The sequence below is a fragment of the Nipponia nippon genome, unplaced genomic scaffold (genome assembly GCF_047370975.1).
Source record: "Nipponia nippon isolate SJK-2023a ecotype South Korea unplaced genomic scaffold, ASM4737097v1 scaffold_5, whole genome shotgun sequence".
NCBI classification, from domain to species: Eukaryota; Metazoa; Chordata; class Aves; order Pelecaniformes; family Threskiornithidae; genus Nipponia; species Nipponia nippon.
The window spans coordinates 76434513-76460053 of NW_028262369.1; the positions used below are offsets into that span (position 1 = coordinate 76434513).

Consider the following 25541-nt stretch of genomic DNA (forward strand, 5'->3'; position numbering starts at 1 on the left):
ATAAGATTAGTTTCCCACTTCTCTCTCTCTCTTTTTTTTTTTTTTTTTTTTTTTAAATCCCAAACCCACGTTATTAAATCCTATAGTATACCAACATGCACAAATTTTAGTGCCTTTCCAGGTAGAACAGGGAATCTAAATTCCTAGACTTAGTCTTTAATATAACATTAGAATCACTTTGAGTCTAAAAGAACTACAGACAGATGCAAAACAGAACTTGTACCTTGCCGTATATTAGATAATTGCCAAGATAAGTTGAGAAGGATATTTCTGAAATCTTCAGAAAATATCTTTAATTATAGGGCTTTCAACTAGACAATGAAAACATTAGATTAAGTATGGACAGCTTAACTGTGTGCCCTTACTACGGGTGTTTAAATTGGCATCCTCTGCTGCAGATGTGTACTGTGTACTCAGATGCATATGTGCAAATTTCATAATCCCAATATCAAGGCTGAGTCTTCAGTTAAAGTGCGAGACGCAAAATCTGAACCCTCTGTTTCAATGTTATCTCACCTATATTTCATAAATATCAACTCCTGCTGCAAAAGTAGACAAAATTCCAAGATGTATGTAAAAATGGCTTTACAAAGCTATTTTCAGTTTAATTTTTGTTGTAGCACTACTCTAGTAAATGAAATAAAATGTAATTGTTGTTGGTCAATCTCTGCTTAGCTTATAATGGTATAAATATGAAGGATATTAGTATTGCCTGGATTTTACTCTTTGAATTTTAGCAGCTTTTTTATGAAATAATTGAAACATCTCTTAGCTGTACCTTTCTTTTCCAAGTGACTTTTGACATTTTTTCTTGCCAAAAGGCAGTGTTGGAAATACTTAACAGAAAAATTCATCCCTGTATTACTCAGGATGTTTTCCAGATTGGACCAAATGGAAATTTTCGGTGATAGGAACAGTGCATGAGCACCGTGAGTGACTTGCACACATGCAAACTCAGATGCTGAAGGCTAAGGTCTCTCCTATTACGCATGGAGAGGTATTCAGTGCACTGTGGATTAGATTTTTACTGCTTTGCAAAGGGCGGAACTAAATCCGGAGAAAGCAGAATTTCAGGTCTGTCCTTCCACTGCTCCAGCCCTGAGATAGCAGCCACTAGGACATCAGGCTCCTTGCCTGGGGATCTCTCTAAACACCAGTCCACCGGTTCCACCTCCCTCACATGGTTTCAATTCACAGGGCTCATCTAGAGCTCATCTCCAGGCTGGCCAAAAAGTGAGGGTGTCTCCAAGCTCCCTCCTGCCTTTGGTCCTCCACCCATCCCTCTGGTTGGCCACTCGCTTGGAGGTGACCTTCTGCAGGGCCGTCACCAAACCACTAATTTGCTTTGGAGCTGCTCTTCCCAAGAAGTGAGTCTAGAGCAGGAGATCCTTTGCAGGGTTTCTATATCTATTTCCACTAGGTAGCAGCTTGTTTCGTTCAGTAGCTGGTCTTGGAGGCGGGGAAGTGCTGGTCAGCTCAGAATAAGGCATGCAATGGATTCAGTGGTTCAGTATTGCAGGAGGAAAAGACAATTCTTTGTCCTCCCTGCTGGTCGTTCTGCTTTAGCCCTAGAGCTTCAACTGGCAGCCCTCATCATTTATCTTACAGTTTCGCATTACTACTTTTGGAGCATATCTTCCTCTGGTAGAAGACTTCGTAGGTCTGGAGTGAAACTAGAGCAGTTCCTATCAGCTAAGGACAGCTGATACATATTTTTACTTTCATCAAAAAATTAGACTTTTAAAATTAAGCTTTTCTTGCTGTAGTAATAAAGGTGATGGATCAACACAGTTAACATGGGTATGTTATAAAATCTATGTTTTTTAAAATAGAGAAAAAGATGGTCTGATTTAGTAGATTTTATATACGATACAAAGGAGCAAACAATATAGAGATAATGGCAACCTTCAGTCTGCTTTACTTAATGGTTATCTGGTCTGTTAGTTTTGTACAAGCCATCTAAAGATAGTTTTTGAGTTGTAGTATTGGACAATTTTTAATAGCAATAATGTATTGCTTCCTCTATCTATTTCTCTAAAGTAAGTTGCAGGAGAAGTTTCTTGCTGGATTCCAAACAGGCGAATAATCTGGTGGTGCAGGAACGTAACATTTTGGACTTGTTTTTAATATGGATTAGAACAAGACAGTTGCCAGTACTGCCAGGATATTAGGTGATTGTGTAAATTCACATGTGAAATAATCTGTTTTCAGTAACACTGTTGCTTTTCTTTGTTGTTTTTAAATGAATCAAATTCAAACCAAAATATGTACAGTAGGATATTTAAGATTAAAATGAATCTCTTATCCTTAATTCACCTTGGGTTTGGGGTTTTTTTTGTATTGCTTTGGATGCAGTTTCTAAAGGTTTTGATCACCTTTTGGCCACAGTATCTGGGGTGAGCTGAGGTTGGCTCCGACATGAAGAAGGGGGCGATTGAAGCCCTGGAGTTTGGGGAGGGGAAGGGTTGTTGCTGAAGCAGACCCTCTGTTTGTTTCAGATTACTTTTTGCCTCCTCTTTTCCCTCCCCTTTATTATTTCCATCCTGATTTTAAAATCTCTTGCGCAGATTTGTTTTTATATTGCTGAGAACCTTTAAAAATAATTACTGAAACCATAGCAGCCCATCTGAAAGCTTTCTGAGACGCAGTATGAACTACACAGCAGGCCAAACCTCAGAGGGCAGAGGCCCTCTTCCAAGCAAGCAAGAACGGATGCTGCGAGTTGCTTTGATTGCTTGTGCAAATGGACACTTTGTCGTCCAACTCCCTGCATGTGCAGATGCCCAGCGTACATTGCCCAGCTTCACAGACGTCAGGGGTTTGGGGCTTTGAAAGTGATACTCATTTTTAATTACTGTAAACTAGTTATAAATCATGTAAGAGAGAGTTTCATTTTGTAGCTGTTCTCAGAGGAGGATCTATGATAAAATACCAATCACAGTATATACTAAAAACTCTTTAAGTATGCAAAGTAATGGTATATATATTTTGTATATATTCATTTCTACCTCAGTAAGCTGAAAATTTTCCATTTCTTTATTTGCAAACTTGCATTAATTCCTTTGGGAATGTGAATTATAAAAAAAGTAATCGTTTTGTAACAGCCCAGCAGAGTCTACAAAGAACTTAACTTTCCCTGGCCACATTACTGAAATAAGCATTTAAATGGCAGATCAAGTGCTATTTTATAGCTTTTTGCATTGGAGGTCAGAGAAGGTTTACGAACACAGGGGATACAAGTAATATGCAGAATGAGTCCTCATTTAGTATCTAGTCAGTTTGTAAGGTCTGACGTCAGTTTCTATTCAGTTTGTGGTCTATGAGCAGGGCACAGAGGGAAAGTTATGGGGAGTTTTTCAATAGGTCATGGTCATTTGAGACAGATGACAGTATATCTTGCCAGTTGTTCTCCCAAAGTTCATGAAGCAAGATGCCAGCAGAGCTGAACACAAGTGATGGCATCTCTGTGCAGACTGTGGCTGCGGTCCTTGCTCCACCAGCCTTCTGCATCCAAAAGACAGTGTTCTGGAAGCCAACACCAACCTCGACTGCTGACTGTGACACTCCTCGAATTCATTACTATGTGCACATATGATTCAGTGCCTCACAAATGATCTGGTTTAATCTCGAGCTACAGTGCAAACCCTGCACAGCAGAAAACATGAAGGGACTTTATAGGATGCACTCTTCTTAATCTTTAAATCTGATCATCCCAAATAATTCAAACACTTTCAGCAAAGTCATAAGGTACAATGGGTCTCATCCAGTCCCCTCTGAAAACTGGCCTGAGCCTTTCCACGAACTCTATCAGACTCTCCATCTCCACCCATTTTAGTGGAGATTTTTTTTCTTTTTAATTAAAATCTCTACCAGACCTGGTTGCCTCTTTCTCACAAAACTGATTTATGGGGCTTGCTGCACTGAACCGAGGCTTTTATTGACAGTAACCTGGCTCTGAGGTGGTATTCGTTTTTCTGAACTGTCTTTGGTGGAGCAGGCTGCTTTACATTATGCAGATCTGGGGCTGGGTTTTGTTTTGTTTTTCCCTCACTCAGGGCAGATCAGTCTTTGATTGCCCCTCTAATGACAGGTATTCAAGTTACTCTCTAATTCATGTCGACACCTGGGCTGTAAAAACTCTAATGCACTCTTGCTTGTGTAGTCGCTCTTTCCCTGCTGACTGCCCAGGCCACTTTTAACTTTTTGTTTAGGCTTTTGATGTGAAACCTGAACTAATCTCTGTGCACTGTAGTTTTTCAACATTCTTATAGGAATATTGCAATATTTACAAGAGGGAGGGTTGGAAAATGGTGTGTTAAATTCATTCCACATGTCTGGCTCTCATATGCCTCAGATTTCCCCTTTAGAGGTAGTCGCTATTTTAATATTATTTTATAGATGCTGGCTTTAGTAGACCAGTCACAGTTCACTGCGGGTTTAGTAAGACTTAGTTGATTGTGAGGAAGAAAACACTTCGTGTTAAAAAAGCCTATTTGAATGCTGAAGCCAACTGAATTCTAAACCTATGCCTACTGACAGGTAAAATAATCTCACAGTGTGTGAGATTCTTGATCCTTTTCTGTATGCCTTTATTAGAGGAAAATGCTTTTGACTGCAGCTTCATGTAGTCCTGTCGGTCAGAAGAGAAAGGTGAATGAAGACAGATTCAGCAATGGCGTTGTGCAGGTCACAACATTATTAATTTAGTGCCCTAGGCGTGGAGAGGATGCGGTGTGGGGTGTCCCAGAACTCCCACGATGTAACCTGTGGCTCCAAACAGGTTTTTTTCATCCCAGCCTCAGGATTTGCAGAGAGAAGCCCCTCTCCTTATAACCACTGCTGTGAAGGGGACACACGGCACACCAGTGGGCAGCTTGTGGGCAGCAGAAGTCCACCAGCAAAATCCCAGGGCTTACTCACCAAATTTGGTTCCTATGACTTCTTTCCACGCTGGCTGAAAGTTGCAACAGCTCAAGTGTCCAAAAAAAACCATTCAGACTAATTTCTGATACTTTTTGGCCTGTTATGCCATAAAACAGTGGAGAGAAGGGAAAAAAAATCCTCCAGACTTCTGTCAATTTGATTCAAATGGCAGAACTGCTTTCATGCTACACAAAGCAAACAAGCAGTCAGACCTGTAACATCCTAAAAAAAAAAACCTATGGAGCAATAGGTGGAAAGGCAAAAGGCAGAGATGCTAATGTGAACAAAAGTTATTTTCCCATGGTAAAAAGCTGGGGGCTCCGAGGGCCAGCCCATGCTTTTCTGCGCTGGGACACCACGTGTGAGGTGCGGGAAAGATCCCTTCCTGCCCTCCTCCTGCCTCTTCGTGCAGGCTGCCTGCCACCGTCAGGCCACGAAGGACCCTGTCCGGTCAGAGAGCTGAGCGGTGCTGTGTTGTGAGGATAAGCTGCTGGAAAAAGTCCTGTTCTTCAGGACTTCTTCCAACTTAATGCAATGCTTTTTGTTCTGATTTAGGACTGAATAAGCTGGAGGCAATACTTGGAAATCCTTAATTTCTGAACTAGCCTGTTCACCCTACCAACAGCTCCTAGAGCTTAAGATGGCTCAAGTTTTGGGGAGAAAGCTGTGCAGCGAAGTGCGTGCTGCTGAACAGCCACATGACACTGACTGATCACCTCTGCAGTAATGAGACACTGGAAAAAGCAGTCCCATTGGAGAGCAGCTCTTGGGCTATGAATTAGGAACGGTATTTTGTGAACACAAAATGTTCACATGGAGGAAAAGGCGAGGGAGTAAGATGGAGAGAGACATCAGGTCCTTGTTGCCCCAGGTATGTTGTCCCTATGTGGGGAGGTTGTCCCTACAGCCTCTCCAGAGCACTGGAAAAAGGGTCCCTTTCTTCAGGGCTGCAGGCTGAGGTCGCCTCCAGCCTGGGTGAATCCCTCGTTGGCTGTGTTGGGCAGCATGCCTAGGATAACACAGCCTTGCGCGTTGTTTCAAACATTCGGGTTGACTTAAGGCTGCCTTGGATGGTAGGTGATCGAATGTTGCAGGCAGCTGTGCTCTGGACAGCTGAAGTGAGAGCTCAGGCACAAACAGCTCAGCCCTTAACCATCACTTCTGCCTGGGAGAGAGGGTGAAGCTGTTCGCTGTAGGGCTTTTCTTTGTGGAGGGGTTGGGGGAAGTGCTTTTTATTTTTTGGCAGGGAGGCAGGAGTGGGGAGGGAGCTGTAGGAGGTTGCAGTGTCTCAAGTTGTGCCCTCCTGTCCCGAGAGCTGGGATACAGCCCAGTAACTGTAGATTTCTCTGCTGCGTTTGGCCCTGACCTCCTGCTGAGGAATGACACACACGTGCTTGTTTTACAACACCGGCGAGACTCCCTCCCGCAGCGCCTGCTGCAGGGGCTTTGCTCCAGGCGCCATTTGCAGGGCTGAGGTCCTGCTCCCCAGGGCAGGGTCGCTGTGGCGGGGGGTGTGAGCCAACGCTCGGAGTCTGAGCAGGCAGGAATATTTCTGTACATCTCTGAAAGCGCTGGCTGAAAGAAATTATAGGGGCATGGATTGGATAGAAGCAATTTCTGTTTTCAGTGAGTCAGAGAGATACTTTCTGCTATATTTGCTCTTACATTATCAGCTTTTCTCAAGTCAACATCCAAACACTTAAACTGACTAAAAGCTTTGCTGCTTCTTCCAAATAGTGACTATATTGGTGACTGGGGGCAGTCCTCCAAAGCTAGCCACTGCCTATGATCCTCTGCATATCTTGAAAAATATGTCACTGAAAAGAAAAAAAAAAAAACAAACTTTTTAAAATACTTGGATTAAAACAACATTCTAACACCATAGCGGCCTATTTCTTAGCGGTAATTTTCCATGGATGCAGCACTGCTGGGTTTTTGCCATGTAACTCCTGGTTGCCTTTGACAGATGAGGTTTGCCGGATGCAACTTGCCGTGGACCATGAGTGAATCTGGCTGTTACTGCTCTTGGCGCCCCACGGTCATGTGCTGGCTCAGTGATCTGATAGTTCACCTGTCACTGACACCCCACAGTAACCTGCTTTGTTACTGTTCTCCTGTGATGGTAAAAAGTAGATCGGAAGTGTTTAGGTGGTTTTAAGACTCTGGGGAATTGTCCAGTGTGAGCTGCAGTCAGTGCTGCCTGCCGGGTCACTGCGGTTGGCTGGGTGCTCAGGGATGAGGGCGGTAAGCATGAGGGGTGGAGGAAGATGGAGATGCTGTAGGGTTGGCAGGGCACGGGTGCCTGGGATAACACACACAGAGACATGGAAGCACGTCACGGCATCCTCTCATTTTTTTTCTAGCTAGTCTTGTGCTTTGTTTGCTATTGTGGTTATTTACCTTACTGCTCCTCACTAGCCCCCCAGCACCTGCACCTTTCACATAGCTTAGTTACGCTGTTGTAAGAGGTAAAAGATTAGAACTCTGCAATTTATTGAAAAGGGTATGTCTGAAACAAAACAAAAAATATATATCATCTCTCTGCAGCCTAAGTAGGGCTGAAAAAATGCTCACTGTGATACTGGCCTGACATGTGTTTCTTCCTCAAGAACTGCCCTGGGTAATCCTGCCAGAAACCTCCAGGCTCTTGCCTTACTCTTCCCTCCTTTTTGGCCCCTGACCACAGCAGGATGGCGTTGCATCCCCCAAGTCGGTCACTACCGAGTTTGTAAAGGTGCAGTTCCCCGTGGCAGATCTTCCTGTTATTGCCAGCTCCTCCTGTGTGTCATTCAGGTTGGGCTAAGTCCTGTTTTGGGGCCACGTAGACCTCATCCGCTTTACGTGTTTTTCCATGAATGAAGCCCATCATCTGTCACCCCTCCGAGGGCTGTTTGTGGAAAGGGAAAGGAAGCTGTGACTCGGGGTCCGGGCAAGAGCTGCTCGGCATCGCTGGTACCGGCCACTCTCTCTGCCCTGGCATTTTGCGTAGGGGGTGGCATTTTTCAGTCTGGGTGGAAAGTCATACTCATACCACTCATTTCAGGTACTGTGGAGAGTTTCTTTGAAATGCGAGAAGTCCCAAATAAAGTTGGCTTCCTCTCTCTGGCAGCGGCAGCTCCCCAGAATTTCCCTGGGTCTCCTGCATCCAAAGGAACTTCTCCTCTTTCGGCTGTCCAGTTCTCTGCAAGTGGTTTTAAGGGTAAAACCTTAGTGCCCCCTTTCGCTACCACAGCTTCCTCTGGACAGGATAAGACAATTTGCATTCTCACACCCCTGTAACGTCCTTTCTCAGGCCACAAAATCTTGTAATCCCTGCACCAAAACGAGTGTCGTTTCAGCCAGAAACCATCCTTAAAAGACCAGTCACTGATGTTAAAAGACCCAAAAATACTGAGAGTAACATTTTAGGTGTCACTTTCTTCCTCCAGAGCTCCTCAGGTTCGAAAGGCTTATCCCAGTTAGGAGGAGGAAAATCCAGGCTCTCCTGCTGAGTATAGGGTAGTTATACAGCAGCCCCCCTGTGTCTCAATTAAAAGTTGTATCAGGTTACTTTAGTGCCTGTCAGGCTTTTCACTCCTCTATGTGTGAGTGACTGAGGCCAGAGAGTCTCCTAAATATTCTTTCTTCACCCTGTAGGGGAATTCCTCTTCAGTATATTAAGTAATTCCTCTTCATGCTGCACTGGGTTTGGTTTGGTGCCCTTATTAAATTCTTTGGGGGCTTAAAACTATGTATCTGTATATTTATTTATAGGTTTCTACATATTTAGAAACTTTAATAAAAAGAGAAGAAGAAAAATACCTGATTTTTTTTCAGATGGGATTTACTGGCATGGTGTTGCATGGGAGGAGTGTCTTCACCATCCCCTAAAGCTCTCATTCACACCTTGCCGCGCTGCCGCACTGACTCTCTTAATGCAGACAGCCCCTCTGGCCTTTGGAGGATACGGTGGTGGAACGTGGTAGTAGACTTACTAATGACTCGGGTCCACCAAGGAAAGTGGGAGCAGGGGGACTCGAACAATTTTCATGAGATCATGGTAACATTTTTTAATCAAAATGGTTTAATAGTTCTGTACTCTGTTAAAAAATGGCTCATGAAAAAATATTGTGGTCTGTATGAAACTGATTTTAATCGATTTTCCAACTACTTTGTAATGTGTTTATAGTTAAATGTCCTTTTTGTTTTGAGAGCTACCTTACTAAAATACTTGGTAACCTAGCCCAATTTCCTTAAATTCAGATTTTTAAAAATTTTCCCTTCTTTCAGTAGCAGGAAGTAATGGATTTTGAAAGAACCAAATTAATACTGGTTTGAAAGTTAGGTCCTTTTTCATAGAGGGCCAATCAGCATTTTAATTGGCAACTTTGGGTTTTTTTCCCCTTAAGTTCTATCAATTCTATTTTATTTCTACAGTTGTTTGTTCCTTCCTCTTTTTTTGCCTGGAAATTAATCATGCAGGAAATGATTAACCACAGCGAGCTGTCTGTCTGCCTCTGACTCAATGTGTTTAAGAGGGGGCACCTCGAAGCCGCTCAAAATGGCTGACTAGATGCAAACCGTGCACTTGCAGTCCAGTTGTTCACAATGTCCATCCCACGTTAAATGTCACGTTTCTTTTTCGCATTTGTAATGCTCCTGAAATGACTTCTAAAGTACAAAATTAAATCTGAAATGCCCAGAATTTGTGTTTCACGGAAATCAGTTTAGTGCCACTTTTAATCCACTGTTCTTCATGGATTACTTCACAGAGCAAGGCGCTCTTTGCAGAACGCAACATATACTTTCTCCTCTATTTTGGTTTTAAAATGAAATTCGTTTTTATCATGATGCGTTGCATATCAGAATATTTTAATACCGTTTCTGATAGTGACTGCTGGATGTGCCTGGTAGCTTGCAAAAATCAGAGCTTCCTTATGCAGCTCTGATCATACGATTTACCTGGGATTAGGCCGGCAGCACTGGGGCATCTCGTTTGCTAACGGCTGGGGTGACTTTCTTAAAAGGCAGCAGATGGAGGCTGTGTGCACACCCCCTCAAGAAGGTTGCCTGCGGTCTGTGGGGAGGCTGCCCTGGCACCGGGGTTGTAGCTGAGGTGGTGCAGAGCAAGTGTGAGGACTGCGGTGGGGTGCCTGCTCCTAGCGATGGCAGCCCCGATCAGGGCTGGACCTCCGGAGGCAGCGGCGGTGTGCACGGTGCTGCTGGCGCCTGCCTCGCAGCGGGAGAGCAGCTGCTGCTGCCGCTGCCAGCTGTGGAAATCCTTCTCTCTTGCTGACAATACAGACCTTTGTGTTTGGGGCTCGGGGGCCCACGCTGTGGTGTACGTGTGCGGGTTAGTAATCCTTTCTGCTGCACCACCAATGCTCATCTAGATATAACATTTCCATGTAGCTTCTTAAAAGCTGTGGTAATTTACATTACTGCCTAGAAAATAAGCAAGGATGTGTGTCCTGGGTTTCAAAGTACCGATATGCCTTCAACTTTGGTCTTTTGGAACTGGTTCCTTTTCACCACCCTGCAGCACTGAGCGTTATAAGCAACTTGTTAACAGATTTGGTAGGTAAAATTTATTACTGGGTGGATCGGTTACTATTTCAGGTATTTTATAGTGTCAGCTGTTAGCAATTGAACATAATGTCCATTTCTTACATGCAGCTTTTCCCACTGACCAAGAGCAAATAATGAACTGAGTCCATTGCTGAAGTGTAGGACAGTAACCAAAGCTTTCCTCTAATTGCAGAGTTACGCTTAACATCTTAGGACATCTCTATGCTCTGCGCAAAACAGCAATCCTGCGAAGTGGTGATGAACAAAGCAGCTGCAGAATTGAAGTTCAGCGTTGTGCTGACTCAGCTGCTTTGCTTCTGCTGCCCGAGAGGTGCTGCTCATCCCAAGGGTCAGCCCCAGCACTGCGCTGTGGTGTGTGGGCAAGCTCCCAGGTTGCTGCATCTCTTCAGTACATTGTTATTCTTCCTACAGGCTTATAGTGATCCAATTTAAAAATCCAGAGAGCGCCTTTTTTTTTTTTGCGTACAAAAAGTCAGACAAAGAATTAGATTGTACAAACTCTAACAACTGAACAACAAGGGTGAGTTAGAGCTTCAAAGACAGAGGTGCCGTTTCTTGCTGCAAAGTTTCAGCTTGAGTTTCTGAAATTCTCAGCAGCAGGAGCAAAGTCAGAGTGACAAAAGTAAGAGTGAAGCAGTGTCGTAACTTGTGTTTTAAGCTAAAATTTTACAAACTGGGGTGTTTTACTGGCTCTGTAACTGGATGCATTATACTTTTGTGTGTGGGCACACGGGTTTCTAAGTCATGCCATAGGATGGCATCTTTTCTGATGGCTCCTCAAGGAAGCGTGTGCTCTAGAACATCATGAGTAAATAGCTCTGCAGGGTGCTTGCATTAAACTTCCAGCCAGTTCTGCCTGACTTTGGCCTATTACAGAAGCTTGTCCTGTGCTTCCAAAATGCCATTTTCCAGACACCCCTAGTAACTGCCTTGGGGGCTATAGGGCTTGTTCAGCAGTAGCTAAATGTTAAGCTCACCAGTGTGCATCTGTGTACCTAATTTCCACTCCTGTCCTGTTGAGAAAGCCCTTCAGTACCAGAAGAGGTACTAGCTAGTGTGCAGCTGGTCACTACAGGTACATCAGAGGATGTCATCCCTCTGGAAGATGGGATAGGGAAAGAAGGGATACCCAGTGCCTTTCTCCCTCTTACCTCCTTGTAAATAACGTGTGCAGGGAGGGTTTTGGAGAGGCTGGATGTGTCTGTGGGTAGTGGCTTCCCCTTAGCAAACTCAGGCTTTGAGCATTACCTTGCTTCCCCTCTGTCCCCACCAGTTCCTTAAGAAGCTGATCGAAAACAACCCAGTTAAAAGGAAAAAAAGTAGAACAGCCCAGCACAAGCATGCAGAAAGCAATTGCTTAACTGACAGGGAGGTAGACAAGTTATGGCATTTGCAAAATACTGCTTTTTAGAGAAAGCGCTTCATAGACCAGCTGGCTCACTTGAGGCATTCAGGTCTGAGCTGCCTTAAGGAATTCATTTAAAAGTCTGATATCAAACCAAACTTTATTCTGCCTGCTCCAGAACTTTCCCATGGCATATGGAGTGCCGAGGAGACTCACGGCACGTTATCCACTGCTTTGGCCTCTTATCAAAGCAGTGCAGAGAGCAGAATTTCTCTTTTTAAACAGCTGAAGGAGTTAAAAGCTTGGTGAAATAGCCTAATGGCACAGTTACGCTAGAGACAACTGCAGCTGTGAAAAGGCTGTGTTAAGAAACAGGATGGTTGTGGTCTGCTGTAAGAAATAATTTTCCTGTTGACTATTTTTTTAAACAGGAAGCTGAAGAACAAAGCAGCATTAGTCTTGCTGCTTTTAATAGGCTTCAGATTTCAATATTGCATTTAGGATAAGCAGATTGGGAAAGGATAGGGCTTTGGGCAGAGTTTTAGGTAACAAGTGAGAGCTAGAAATTCAGAAGACAGGAATATAACTGAATTCAAGCAGATCCTCTGAATGTGAAGCTGGCACTTCTCTGGAGATGCCATTAAGATGCGCAGTAACACATCCGAAGACTGATGAGAGCACGCCGGTCCGTTTGCAGGACTTTGTGAACGCGTGTGTTTGCACAGTGCTGCGTAGGCTTGGCTTCACACAGTTTCCTCTTTGTCAGTCAGTCTGTCCGTCCGCCAGCTTCCCCTCTGCTCTGCTTGCTCTTTTGCAGTAACCGGAAAGAGAAACAGTTTCTGCAGTACGGCAGAAGAAAACCTGCAAACCCTAGAGACAGTGGTAGTGCCTCACGCCACTTTGAACCCCATGTTTTTTTCTAGATAGTCAGCCAGAGCTAGGGGTGATGTGTCCGACTCCTTTCCAAGCCCTTTCCTCCCTGAACATTTTAGACAAAATCCATTGAAGTCTTATTTCACAGAATTTTTCTGCTGAGGAAGGTAGCTCAGCAATTTTTTTGTGGGGGGGTTTATAGCTGTATTCTAATTGTTTTGAAGCATGAGCATCTGATGAGATAAATCTGTACTTCTAACCGTTTTTTTCTCACACACATATCATGGATGATCTCAGAGCCGTTACAGACTTTGTAGGTAGTGACTCGCCTCAAACCCTCATTTTGTTCCATTCAGAACATTTTCCTAATGCTCATTTAAACTGTAAGGGTACTGTACCTAGCATGAAGTTGATGTGGCAGATACTGTGCTATTACAGTTCTCCTTGGTTTTATCAAAAACAATTAAGTGACTTCAGAAAGGAAGAGCTGTGTATTCTTGTAAACAACTGCCCTCGGGGACCTCAGCCGTTAGCCTGGGGTTGTCTGGACAATAACCTTTATTCCTATTCCCACTGTGTTTACCTGTCTTGTGCAAACATATAAATGGTGGCAAATCACTGTTACTAAAGCTGGCTCAGGTGAATGGGCAAGAGCACAGCACATGCTGAAATGCCATAGCACCATCAGAAAAGCCCTGGAGCCTCCGATAGGTACAGTTCCAGTATGCCAAATTGACACAACACCCTTGCGACTTGAAAAAAATTCCTCGATGCTCATCCTTTCTTTTTTTTTTTGTTTAACATTTTCGTTGCAGTGAAGTTCTACGTCTCAGGTGTAGCCCTCCTAGGATTGCCCTAGGTTGGAAGTTCTGCCTGGGGTGGGGAAAAGCGGGAACCTGGTCTCTGGTAGGAAAGCTCAGGGAAAGCTGAGCTTTGGCAGCCAGGCTTTTCCCTCTGCAGCAGCCTGCGGCTGAGAGGCCAGGCTGCCTGCTTGCTCTTCCTCCTCTGGGAAAGTGCACAAGCATGACTGCATGTGCTGCTCCTGAGGAGGAGGAGGGTGCATTCAGAGGTGATGATGGAGCTTGGAGTCTTCAGAGCAAGCAGGGAGAAAGGAAAAAGCGTGAGTCTTTCTTAGAGCTCTGCTGTTCCACCCTACCCAAAATAGTGTGGGGGGGATCTTCCAGCAATTTAAGGGCTTTAAAAGGTCAGCATCTCTTTCTGAGTATGATCTTAAAAAGACGATGCCTTCTTGAAGTAAGTGTTGATGGTATAGCTATGGGATTATCCTGAAGTACTTCCACAGGAACAAGATTGTTGGATTAAACAGAGTTCAATTTTGTTACTGCATTTTTCATAGAATCATAGAATCGTCAAGGTTGGAAAAGACCCTTAAGATCATCGACTCCAACCGTTAACCCCATTTAAGGATGCAGCTGGTTTCCATACAATGAAACATGAAGTGCTTTTACGGATTATTTAGACTTAGAAAATGTAGCAGATAAACCTGTGAGTTGCAAGGATGTTTTTTAGCTGAGTAGAAATTTATTTATTAAGATTTATCAATCTCTGGGCCTTGTGTGTTTCTGTGTTTTGCTGTGCAGGTTTCTTAGCAAGCCCAGACGGAGCTCAGCCTTCCACCATGCCCGTGCCTCCCCCTCCAGCTCCCCCTCCGCCCCCAACACTGGCCTTGGTAAGTCTTACAGGAGGTAAATGTACCGTATACACTGTCCTCTGTTGCTGCCTGTCATATTGAACGGGATGTCCAGAGGCATTGAGGTGTGGACGACGGTATGCATGATATTTGGGGAAAGCTCTCCGACATTTTGTTTACAGTTGATGATTGATCCTACAAGAGGGACCGTCACTTCCACTCCCTTCCAGTGCCCATATGGATGTCACTAGCCACATTGACTCTCCATCCTCCTCTTCCTCCCACACTGGTGGTTTGATCTGGTGTAGGGATCCTGGGTGGTGGCGCACAGCTCCTCAACAGCTTGTCTAAGTCAGGGGAACTGAAGTCTTGCTCTTCCCTTGCCTTTCTCCAGCCACGTACTCCCACCTTCTCCCTTGTTCTACTTTAGTACTTCCACGACCCGAGCTGGAAAAAATCAATCCTAGTGTTTAAATTTGGTATGGTTCTTAGCCAGCATAGTTCCCTCAGCCAGCCTGTGGTATCAGAGCACAGGATCCACTGCTGGCACAGCGTGGTGGGTGAGACTACATCGGACCTAACTTAAGTCAGCCTAAGCTGGAGTAGAGCTTGTGCTGTGTTTGCCCTGCGACAGTCAGTCACCTCACTGACAAGCAAGAAAAGACTTTTGAAAAGCAGTTGTAAAGTACTCAGATATTTTCATAGCAAAACCCTAGCTGGTTACACAGATAGGTTGGGCTGTGCCACTGAAGAGTCTTTCCCTCATTTTCCACAACAAGCAAGATACGGACTCTCTGCTTGGTCCCACCATGGCAACTCTCACCACCTTTCAGGAAATTTCCGAAACCCTGATCTGATAAGTTAGAAAGCCTTTCAGGAACCACCATTTTCTAGAAGAAATAATCATATATACAAGCGTGTGTCTGTGCATATATGTGTGTGTATTTTTTTTTTTTGTTATTCTTTGAAAATCTGTGTCACCAAAACATAAACTGCAAAGAGAGGACCATTGAGACAAACCTCATGCATATAAGGGTTTTATTGGATCTATTTGAAGAGGTCTAGATTGTTGAAGTGGTGATTGCCATTTTAAAGTATTTCTATCAAAACTAAAATAGTAGATAAAGCTCCATCTTTCTTCTGATTTATCCAGAATTTGTATATTAAGAGTTTTCACTGCAACTTTCAAGAACATCCACCTTTTTGTGTAATCAAATTATGTGTGTAGTCTGTTCCTGTTCGGTCTCCAAAATGGCAATTTGCCACAGATGTGCCTCGGCTTTAAAAAATCAGAGACTCTAAATCTTAAGTTAAAATGTGAATTCACATAAAAGTGTTCTCTTTTCAGTGAATAGTGTGGGTTAGAATAGCAGCAGTGTTCAAGGCCTCGAGTCAGTAACAAAGGCGGCTACCTACAACATCATTCACAAAACCAGACGTGGCATGCTACCCACTCCAGTACTGTTAAAACAGAAATTGAGGTCTCAAGTAACTACCATACTTGAGCAGAACTTTGTAGCTAGAAGTTGAGGTTTATTTTGCCTCCTCATTTTTAATTTTATTTTGCAGGCAAATACTGAAAAGCCAACCCTAAGCAGATCAGAACAAGCAGGGCGAAATGCTCTATTATCTGATATTACCAAAGGAAAAAAGCTAAAGAAGACTGTTACTAATGACAGAAGTGCTCCGATTCTAGACAGTAAGTATGATTCCGCATGTTGGAGTTTCTGTATGTGTGAGTGGTTCTACATATCTCAATGCAGAAAATTATTTTATATATTATCAGATGAACTGCCAAGTAGGTAAAATAAAATTCCAGAAGCTGGCATGCATAAAAATAAATTCTGTTCATCATGGATTAAGTCAGATGAGAAATTGAGTACTGCTTATGAAATGTGAGTGTTAATTTGTTTGCTTATTCTCATAAAGCGGTTCATTTTCTCATTTGCTTAAATCAGAAAACTATGCAAACCCTACTAAGAGCTCTGCTGAGGAGCTGCAGCAGATCAGGCAAACAAAACCCCCGTCAGGACTGAGGAGAACAGAGAGAATAAAGTGGAATTTCAGATTCTACTTTTGCATAAACAGTATAAAAATAAAGGCACCTGTGGCACAAGACGATTTGCTCATTAATGGCCCCAGTACCACTTAAAGCAAAACCAGAACCAGGAGCCACAGCCCCACCTGTGTGTCACTCCGCTGCATGCAGTTTTGCCACTCATGGAGTGACTCAGGGGGATCTTTTTGGCTGAGCCTTGTTGCTCAGCCTGCCCGCCGTGCTCGGGCACAAGGCAGGCAGCTCCACGTACCTGACTGGAGACAAGGTCTCCATCCAGCTGTGCTGCTGCTGTGTCTCACTGGACGTCTCGGCAAGTGCCGAGAGGAGGCTGGGAAAGCCTGTATAGCAAAAGTACTGGGAAGACAGAAGAGAAACAGGAGAAGAGCGAGGAACAAGGGCCTGCTCTGTCAGAGGAACAGTGTTTATTGCCTAGGGAGAGAAGACACTTCTACAGACTGATTAGCAAATGTGATACAACTCAGTCCAGGTCTGGCCATGCAATTAAAGGCTGGACTGTGATAGGAAAATGATGAGGAAAGAAGGAAATGCCCAAAGGAGTGTGACTAAATAAGAAGAATAAAAAAAATAGATACGGTCCTGCAGTCAGCCAGGTACTTGTTTCAAACACTTGAGTATTATCTCTGAAAGCAGTTACGTGTTCTAGCTATTGTAGTGAGCTGGAGAAGAGCATTAAGGGGATTAAAGGAAGGGTAAACAGATTAAAATGATGCGGCCTATTATCTTGTTCACATGAATTAAAAAATCATGATGAAAGACTAAACCATAGTAGCAGCATTTCTCCAGAGGTTCACACCCTATGTGAGTCAGAGCTGAACTAAGCTAACATGCCTAAGAGAAGGATGATGTGAAACATTCCCCCACGAACACATTCTTCCTCCTTTTTTCTGGGCGGGATTATTGGAAGTGCTTCTCATCCACGGGTTTTAATTACTTTAAAGTCAGTGAAATTTTCACCCACCCCAAGCTGTGGAAATCGAGATGCCAAGAAATTAAGCAATTGATCCTCAGCCACGTAGCCCATCATCTGAGAGCTGATCTCCACAGATATCCCAACCTGTGGGCCTGCTCACTTTGCAGTGATGCTCTGAATAGGGCTCTCCTCTGTATTTCTAGTTGTGGAAAAAGTTTCATTTTACTTTTAGCATCTCAGTGTTGTCACAGCAGAAATACTGACATTAGAGAAATGGGAGAGGAAGGGGGGGGGGGGCGCTGATAAAATAATTCCTGCCTGCTGGAAGAATTAGCAGCTAATGATCTTGTCACTGCATTTCTGGACCTACAGGAAAGTACTCAGAAATGAAACCTCTTTCCCCAGTAGGCGTTGTTTAAGTAAGGAGATATGTTGCAAAATCATCAATAGTGACAAGAGTTCTGTGCGTTCACAGAAGTGATCACAGAGAGACTTCCAAGAGGAAGGATACCTCTGTCTTCCTCCTTCCTTCCTCATTTCCCGTGAGATTGCCCTGTCTCTCGGTTTGCTTATGGAGAAGTGGAGGGGAAGGATAAGAGAGCAAAGGTATGAAGAAATGGGAAGCAGCTACAAAGATGCTAACAAAGACAATGTGATATTCTCAGAGGTCCCATCCATGCTTAGTTCCAAATTCTCCATAATGACTGTTTCTCTGTTTTCCAGTCCAGAGCAGAGCAAAGGAAAGTGATGGCTTAATAAAACAGTGGCTATGTTTACTGCACCACCTCTTCCATGGTGCAATAGTGGTGGTGATGGTAGCTGTGATGATCCAACCTGAACAAGGACTTGTGTGTTTGGAAAGCTCATCCATTTTTCCCCAGCTACAAGCGTTGCTCCAACGAAAGAGATGACTTTGCAGGATCAGTCTCTCTTCTCTGCCTAACGTGGGGGATTTTTTTCCCAACAGAACCCAAAGGACCTGGTGGAGGTGGCGGCGGTGGCTTTGGAGGAGGTGGTGGTGGCAGCGGCGGCAGTTTTGGTGGTGGCGGAGGTGGTGGCAGCTTCGGTGGTGGTGGACCACCTGGCCTTGGAGGCCTTTTTCAAGCAGGAATGCCAAAGCTCAGATCTGCTGCGAGTCGAGATGCTGGTAAGAAAGACCTTGCAGTTCCAGTGTGAAAATGAAGTGTAATTTTCAGCTTGAATCTTGTTTTATTCTTAATGCTAGGTTTTATGAAGGAGAAGTGAGACTCCTCTTTCCACCCATCCTCCTAGTTATTGATGAAAACTAAAGATTTTAGCAATGTTGAATTGCTACCTGCAAAGTACAGTCAAGCAGACTAGATCCTGCCTTAGCTGTGGGCGTGCAGGACCAGAGGGGAGCATAAGAGGAGTCCAGGTTAATTCTCCCTTGTGCACCAGAAAAAAGGATCTACTTTCCAAATGGAAAGTACATCTGCGTCAGCTCCACAACAGCGTGACTTACCACTGAGGGAGTGCATGAGGCATCCCAGCTGGCTGGTACGCACACTGCGGTTGGAGGCTTGTCTGGGGCACGCACTGTATTCTTCTGGCTGGCAAAACTGCTGCCCAAAGCCTTGTGCCCCTTGAAACAAAGGAGATCTGGGAGCAGTGAGTTTTGTAAGGTTAAGGACGTAGGATTTCACGCTTGCTGAAGGAGGACTGGGCAATGAGGGTTGTAGGGTGTTATGAACCTTACATATTTTATGGACTAACGTATTTTTTCAGCACATGCGTACAAAACAGTCTCTCAGAGCTGGTATTTTCTATTGTGTCACAGTCTATTTTGGGAACTTGTATTAATACAAAAGTTCCTGGCATCACAGAACAGCGCTTCTTCAATTGCAAGGCTGGCCGCCTTTTTCCTGACGTGCACAAGTACATCCTTCGATACCAGCTACTAGAAAGGGCCGAAAAGAGCCTTTTGCTGGACTGCTGTTGTTAAATATCATTTAAAAGCCAAGATTTCTTTGCTTTCGGGTTGATGGTATCCAATCTTTGTTCTTCACTGTTTCTTCCCTCCCTGTGTTATTGCTTGCTGCGTGATGGCTGCATCAGTTGTGTTACCTTGAGCCACTTTGGTCTCTCACAAGTTGTCGCTCAGAAGCGTTGTCAGGATGTAACCCGCCACCCTGGAGCGGTTCCCCAAGGCTATCAGAATTGCTCTGGCTGTTTCTGGGCGCCGAGCACTGAAGGCTTGCGTGCCCCATGCCGGGGCTGACCCCCTTAGCGCTTGCAGCGCCTCAGGACGCGGCCCGCTCGGGACCCGCCCTGCCGATGGGTGCTGATGCCTGCTCTCTCTCCTGTGTCCGCAGAGGCCGGGGGAGGCCGCCCGCCCGCCCTGCCGCCCGGAGGCCGCTCCGCCGCCGCCAAGCCCTTCTCCCCGCCGAGCGGCCCGCCGCGCTTCCCGGGGCCGCCGTCGGGGCCGCGGACCTCCGCTCCCGAGCCGCAGAGGAGCCGCATGCCGCCGCCGCCGAGGCCCGACGTCGGCTCCAAGCCCGAGGCCGTGCCGCCCCCGGTGCCCAGCACGCCCCGGCCCATCGCCTCCAGCCTGCACAACAGGGGGTCGCAGCCGGCGCCGGGCGTGAGCCGGCAGCCCAGCCTGGGGCCCTCGCCACCGCCGTTCCCGGGCAGCCGGAGCGCGGGGCCGGCCGGCTCCCTCCGGCAGCCCGGCCCCAGCGCGGCGCCCGCCTTCTCCGGCCGGCCGCCGCTGCCGCCCACCCCGGGCCGGCCGGCGGAGGACAAGCCGCCGCCCCCGCCGCCCCCCGCCGGGCACAGGCCGCCCTCCGCCCGGGAGGCGGCTCTGCCCCCGCCGCCGCCGCAGAACAGCAAGCCGCCCGTCCCCTCCGCCCCCCGGCCGGCCCTGGGCGCCCCGGCGCCCCCGCCGCCCCCCAGCAGGCCGGGGCCGCCCCCCGTCCCGCCCGTCCCCGGCGGCAGCGACGAGATGCCGCGCCTGCCCCAGAGGAACATCTCCCTGGGGTCCTCCTCGGCGCCCGGCGGCGGGGGGGGCCGCTCCGGACCCCTGCCCCCCCCGCCCAGCGAGAGGCCCCCGCCGCCCGTCAGAGACCCCCCCAGCCGATCAGGTAGGGAGCCGGCGGGCTGCGGGTGCTGGGGGCGGTGGGTCGCAGTGGCGGGTCTGCGTGGCGAGGGGGAATTCTGGGCTCGCCCAGCGGTGGCGTGGGCCGTGCCCCTCGGAGCGTCACCCAAAATCTTCAGCCGTGCAGCCGTGACGCAGCCCTGACGGTGCTTCACCTGCTGCGGCCCAGAAGGAGCATCATCGGGCGGCTTCGGCTGGGGCCTCGCTTTTTCGCCACGCGCGATGCGCAGAAGCGCTGGAGGACGCGATGCGGCGTGGGGCAGCGCCTTCCCCCGCGTGCTGCTGCCGTGTGCGCCCACCTGCTCTGCGTGGGCCAGAAACGGTGCCGCTACGCACACGGGATTCTGCAGCTGGAAGTGAGGACTTACGGGCATCACGGTGGCGTAAGGAAAGTCACTGTGCACCTCCGGCCTGCTCACGTGTACTTGTGCAGATCTCAGCAACTTTCGTTATAATTACTGTAGTTAAAAAGGGTTGCAAGCAGGGGGTTTCCCCATTATGTTCTTTCATGCAAAGAAGCTGTTTTATCTAGGTTCTGATAGGTGACAGCATTTGCCTTCCTGAGTCAACCAGCATGAGTTAATGGTGGCGTTCTCGTGAATGGAGGTTTGCAGAACCCGACCTTCTACGTGTTGGGAGACACGAACACTTAACAGCCAAATACAAATTATTTTAATAAAAGACCTGGCCAACAGTTGTTAAATATAATGGCAGTTGTTACAGCGTGACTAACTGTTGTTACTTACCGTATGCAGATTTCAAATGAGGCTAAAAATAGAATTGTCTCCTTTGAGTCATTTCATAATATATTTTGTCCTCTGTGACAACTATTGTTCATAACTTTTAACAATTGCACATTGTAGCTTAGCTCTCTTAATACCTGATGGTCCTCCCTTAGGAGATGAAAGAATTTAGGCACAAACAGCCAGGCCCTGTAACATCGGGAAGGGAGAAGCATTGCACAGAAGGCAACGCTGGGAAGCTCCAAAGCCTTTCATTTCATCCTTTGGAATAAAAATCTGGAATCATCTCAAACCCTCCCAGTCCTGGACAACAGAGATGAATGTCGTGGGAGCTCCCATAGGCGATGGCCATCCGCGTTGCTTTCCAGCTCCTTGAACCAGCCTGGATCCCCTATAGCACAGCACCTCCAGCAGCCGTGCAGCTACAGAAAATACTGGTCCCAAAGCCATGCTTTGTGGAGCTGGTTGGCAGCCCAAAGGATGGCACAATGCCAGCACAGCCTCCAGTAAATAAATCAGAGAAATCTTGTCACGGTTGACTGGGAGTGTGGATCATAGTTGCAGAGAGCATCTGCAATAATTCAGACATTCCCAAGAGCTTCGTCCGTGATGGCCTCTGCTTCCACCGGTGCTTTCCTGGTTGGCTCTCTTCTGAGGCAGATGGTTTTAGCAGATCTGCCCTACCTTTCTGTCGGCTTAATAAGTAGAGGAAATCGTAGCAATATATTAGAAACTTAAATACCCCTATTCTGCAGTGGTTCAATAGAGATGATGGGGTTTAGGTAGGTTTAGAGAGAGAGCAAGCAAAACTATTCTGAAAGTTGCTAAATGCTTCTCATTCTTAGAAACCATTCCCTGGAGGCAAACTTTAGTAATTTGTAAAAAAGGAAGAAAAAAAAAGGGAAAAAAAGAAAAAAAAAACCACAAAATGCAGCATGTTTCTTGAAGCATGTTTCAATGCTTGTTGCTGGAGTCACAGTATCAGTATCTGCTGCTCTTTTTTTTCAAAATGCATGTCTGTAGCTAGATTTCATCAGGACAAGGAAGCATGTAATAAAAATGAACATAATTGTCAGTTGCCCAACTGTGCCAAACAGAGGTAGCGAGACCTTTGAACACACATAGCCCTCCACACCCTCTGCTTCGTCTCCTCGTGTCCTAACCACGGGTACCTCTCTCTCTGGCAGCAGCAGCTTTCTTGCCTTTATTTACCGGCTCCTCTCGGAGAAGTGCCCTTCCCGTGCCGTCAGGACAGCCCTGGTCCTGTGTTACATGGGCTGTGCCTTCGTATTTGACCTGTCGTGTCACCGCGCCAGTTAGTCAGATACACAGACACTGGGAATGCCAGTCTACGTGTGAGGTCTGTTTCCAGTTTAGCGGGGGGTGGATGTGCTCCAACTACTGAAAAACCTGGCATGCGGCACATGTTTATAAATGAGTGAGCTGATGCCATGCTGCTTAGCACTGCCACTCCTGGGCTGAATTCCCATGCATGGCACTGCAGACCCTGGCCGTGACACCCAGAGGGGACCACCCCATAGACAAAGAGCCTCTGAGGGTAGCAGAGCTCTTCTGCTACACATCCTCTTGCCTTGCAATGGTACATGGAAAGGAAATGGGCTATGGTTTGGACCTCCACAGTACCCTGAACTCCAGCTGTAACTTCTGCTCGTTGTGGCCAACATAATTTAAAAGTGGCTTCAAGGACCAGCACCTCTACAGCTGAGGGAAATGGGAATATGGGCACTGAGATGTATTTATGCTTAGATATACCCTGCTCCCCTGATCTCTACTCTTCGAATCAGCACCAACTCCCCAGAGAGCCCTGGAGAGCAGGGAAGTGGGTGCTGAGGGTGATTCCCCCTCGGGGCTGCTCCAGTCTGTTAGCGGGAGGCCGTGGGACACAGGCAGCAGCTTACCACCGGCAGAAAAACCCCTGGTGCAAACGGTGTTTGTGTGCTTGCCTCTTGTCTTGCTCCAGGCCCTCTCCCACCACCTCCTCCCATAAGCAGGAATGGAAGCACTTCAAGGGCTTTGCCCGCTACTCCCCAGCTGCCCTCCCGGGCAGGGCTGGACAACCAGAGAGGTGGACCACGACCGCCGCTTCCCCCAGACCGGCCAGGCTCGGCAGCGCCGCCGCCGCCACCGCCACCTTCATCAGCTATCAGAAACGGCTTCCAGGATCTAGGTGATGGTAAGCCATCCTCCCAGTTGTTTGCCTTTGGTAGACACTGCATAGTGGCTTCTGGCCTTAACACGTCAAAAAAGGTTTGGGATAGAGGTGGTGTTTCTAGCGCAGACCTTTGATTTCTGACCAGCAGAGGTGTCATTTGGGTCTCAATTAACCCTGCCAAGTAATAATGGAGTAAATATGCCATACATAGAGTAGAACTGCAAAGTCATCAGTGCAGTCTCCCTTTGAAAAACAGCCTGAAAAAGAGAAACGTATTCACCATGCTTTGCTTTGCTACAATACAGAAATAAAGCCTAAGAGGATTGTTCTGACTCTGATATGAATTCAAACCATAGCTACACTAAGACTTTTTGGAAGTCAGAACTAAGACTTTTTGGAAGTCAGAACAAGTCAGATGATGACTCAAAAGCTGAAAGATGAAAAACAGATGAGGGAAGAGATTGTCAAAACGCTGCTGAAGATGTCAAGTATCTCTCTTTTTGCTAGTGTTTATTAAAAAGGTGAGGTCCAAGATTGCTGTGTTTTAAAGATTCATCATGCTTTTCTTTTTAATTACTTTCTATTTGCAAAGGACAGATAAATCTTTCAGCTAATTATGGGAGGCCAAAATTGGTATTTCTGACATTTATAAGGTTAGAAAAGGCAAGCAGAAAATAAAACTGTAACTCATGCTTTTGAAGCATCTTCACACATCAGATAAGGCAGGTGGGTCACAGACACATTTTTTCCTACACAAGTCATTTGCAGGGTTCAGAACCTGCAGCTCCTTTCCACACTGGTTTCTAATTGCAACCATTGGGAGTAAACACAGAAAAACTGGATCCCAGCAAATAACCACATGTACAACTGCCAGGCAAAACTTACTCAGCTGTTCATTACATTAGGCAATAAAATATAACAGTATTGCAAGAAAATTATGGTTGCGAAGTCCTGAAGCAACCAAGTGAAGAAATTACAAAGTTTAAGATAGCCCACACTTTCTTCCTTGGGCCTCCAACTTCACGTGCAGAACAGAGCTCCGTAAACATTTCCTATTATTTCAATGAAGGAACTGATCAGCTTGCTTTATTCTTTAGAATCCTGTATACTCAGTAAGTACATCAACAGGGCCCCTGTAGTCTCAAGAGATATAGTTTCAAGTGATGTATTTTTCCATTTTTGACACTAGCATTAAATTGGCTAAGTGATCGGTTAAAGTTAATAAGAATTTTCATTCTCAAACTAACGTAAAGCATCTTCTTCCCTGACTTCCCAATTGGATGCTGGTTCAGTACTCAGCTATGTAAGCAGTTTGTGATATAAAACATGTATTAAACATGATGTTAATGTCAGTTTACTTTCCCAAAGCTTTGTCACGAAACTAATCAGTAAATTGTGTGGGATTTTTTTCAGATGAATGGGAAAGCAGATTTTCTTTTCATCCTATATCTGATTTGCCACCTCCAGAGCCGTATGTACCCGTGAACAGAAGTTATCCCAGTAAACTAGCAAGAAATGAAAGTAGAGGTAAGTTTGTTCCACTTCTGCTGTTGGAATTTCAGCATATCATCCTAAAAACAATGCGGATGGGGAAGAGACTGGGTGCTGAGGTTTCAAAACTTCTCAGAGTAACAGCCTGGTCACCCTTTCCCACCACACAGAAAAAGCTAAATGCAGGTTTGCAGGCACAAGCCCTCTTAAATTTGTATTTGAGGGGGGAATTGTTTGGTTTCTAAGTTGGAACATGTATTGTAAGAGACCACCTCTGCCATTATAGTCAGCCCTTCTGCTACAGGCAGCCAGAACCACAAAATCCCCTAGGACTTCGTCCTCATTTCCCATCTAAATTCATGCACGACTCATTTATTCTTGTGCCAACATCATCCTTGAGTTTAGTTATCCTCCCTCCTTGGTGTGTTAAACCCCTAATATTTTTTAAGACAACAATCATATTCTCCTCTCAGCTTTTGTTTTGCTGGGCTGATTAAATTAGGATGTACTACATTCTGCTTCCAAGCTATGTTCTCTGATCATCAGGGTTACTTCTGTATACATTTCAGTTTGATTTTGTCTTTTCCAATCAGTGTTACGTGCTGTTCCAGTTCAGGTCTCAACCGTGTCTTCTAGAGCAGCATACATGTTTGCTATCTTCATTAGTGG

General features: G+C 46.0%; 1 protein-coding gene across 3 annotated transcripts in view; it reads left to right on the forward strand.

Moving 5' to 3' along the window:
• The window catches only part of WIPF1 (WAS/WASL interacting protein family member 1), a 57506-nt gene that overhangs the window by 26382 nt on the left and 5583 nt on the right, over nucleotides 1-25541 (forward strand). For all 3 annotated transcript variants that reach the window (XM_087732034.1, XM_087732035.1, XM_087732037.1), the window contains exons 3-8: nucleotides 14311-14399; nucleotides 15930-16059; nucleotides 18318-18497; nucleotides 19684-20451; nucleotides 23190-23402; nucleotides 24795-24908. In XM_087732034.1, coding sequence (XP_087588160.1) covers nucleotides 14349-14399; nucleotides 15930-16059; nucleotides 18318-18497; nucleotides 19684-20451; nucleotides 23190-23402; nucleotides 24795-24908 — 1456 coding nt within the window. In that variant the 5' untranslated portion in view covers nucleotides 14311-14348. The remainder of the gene's footprint in view (nucleotides 1-14310; nucleotides 14400-15929; nucleotides 16060-18317; nucleotides 18498-19683; nucleotides 20452-23189; nucleotides 23403-24794; nucleotides 24909-25541) is intronic.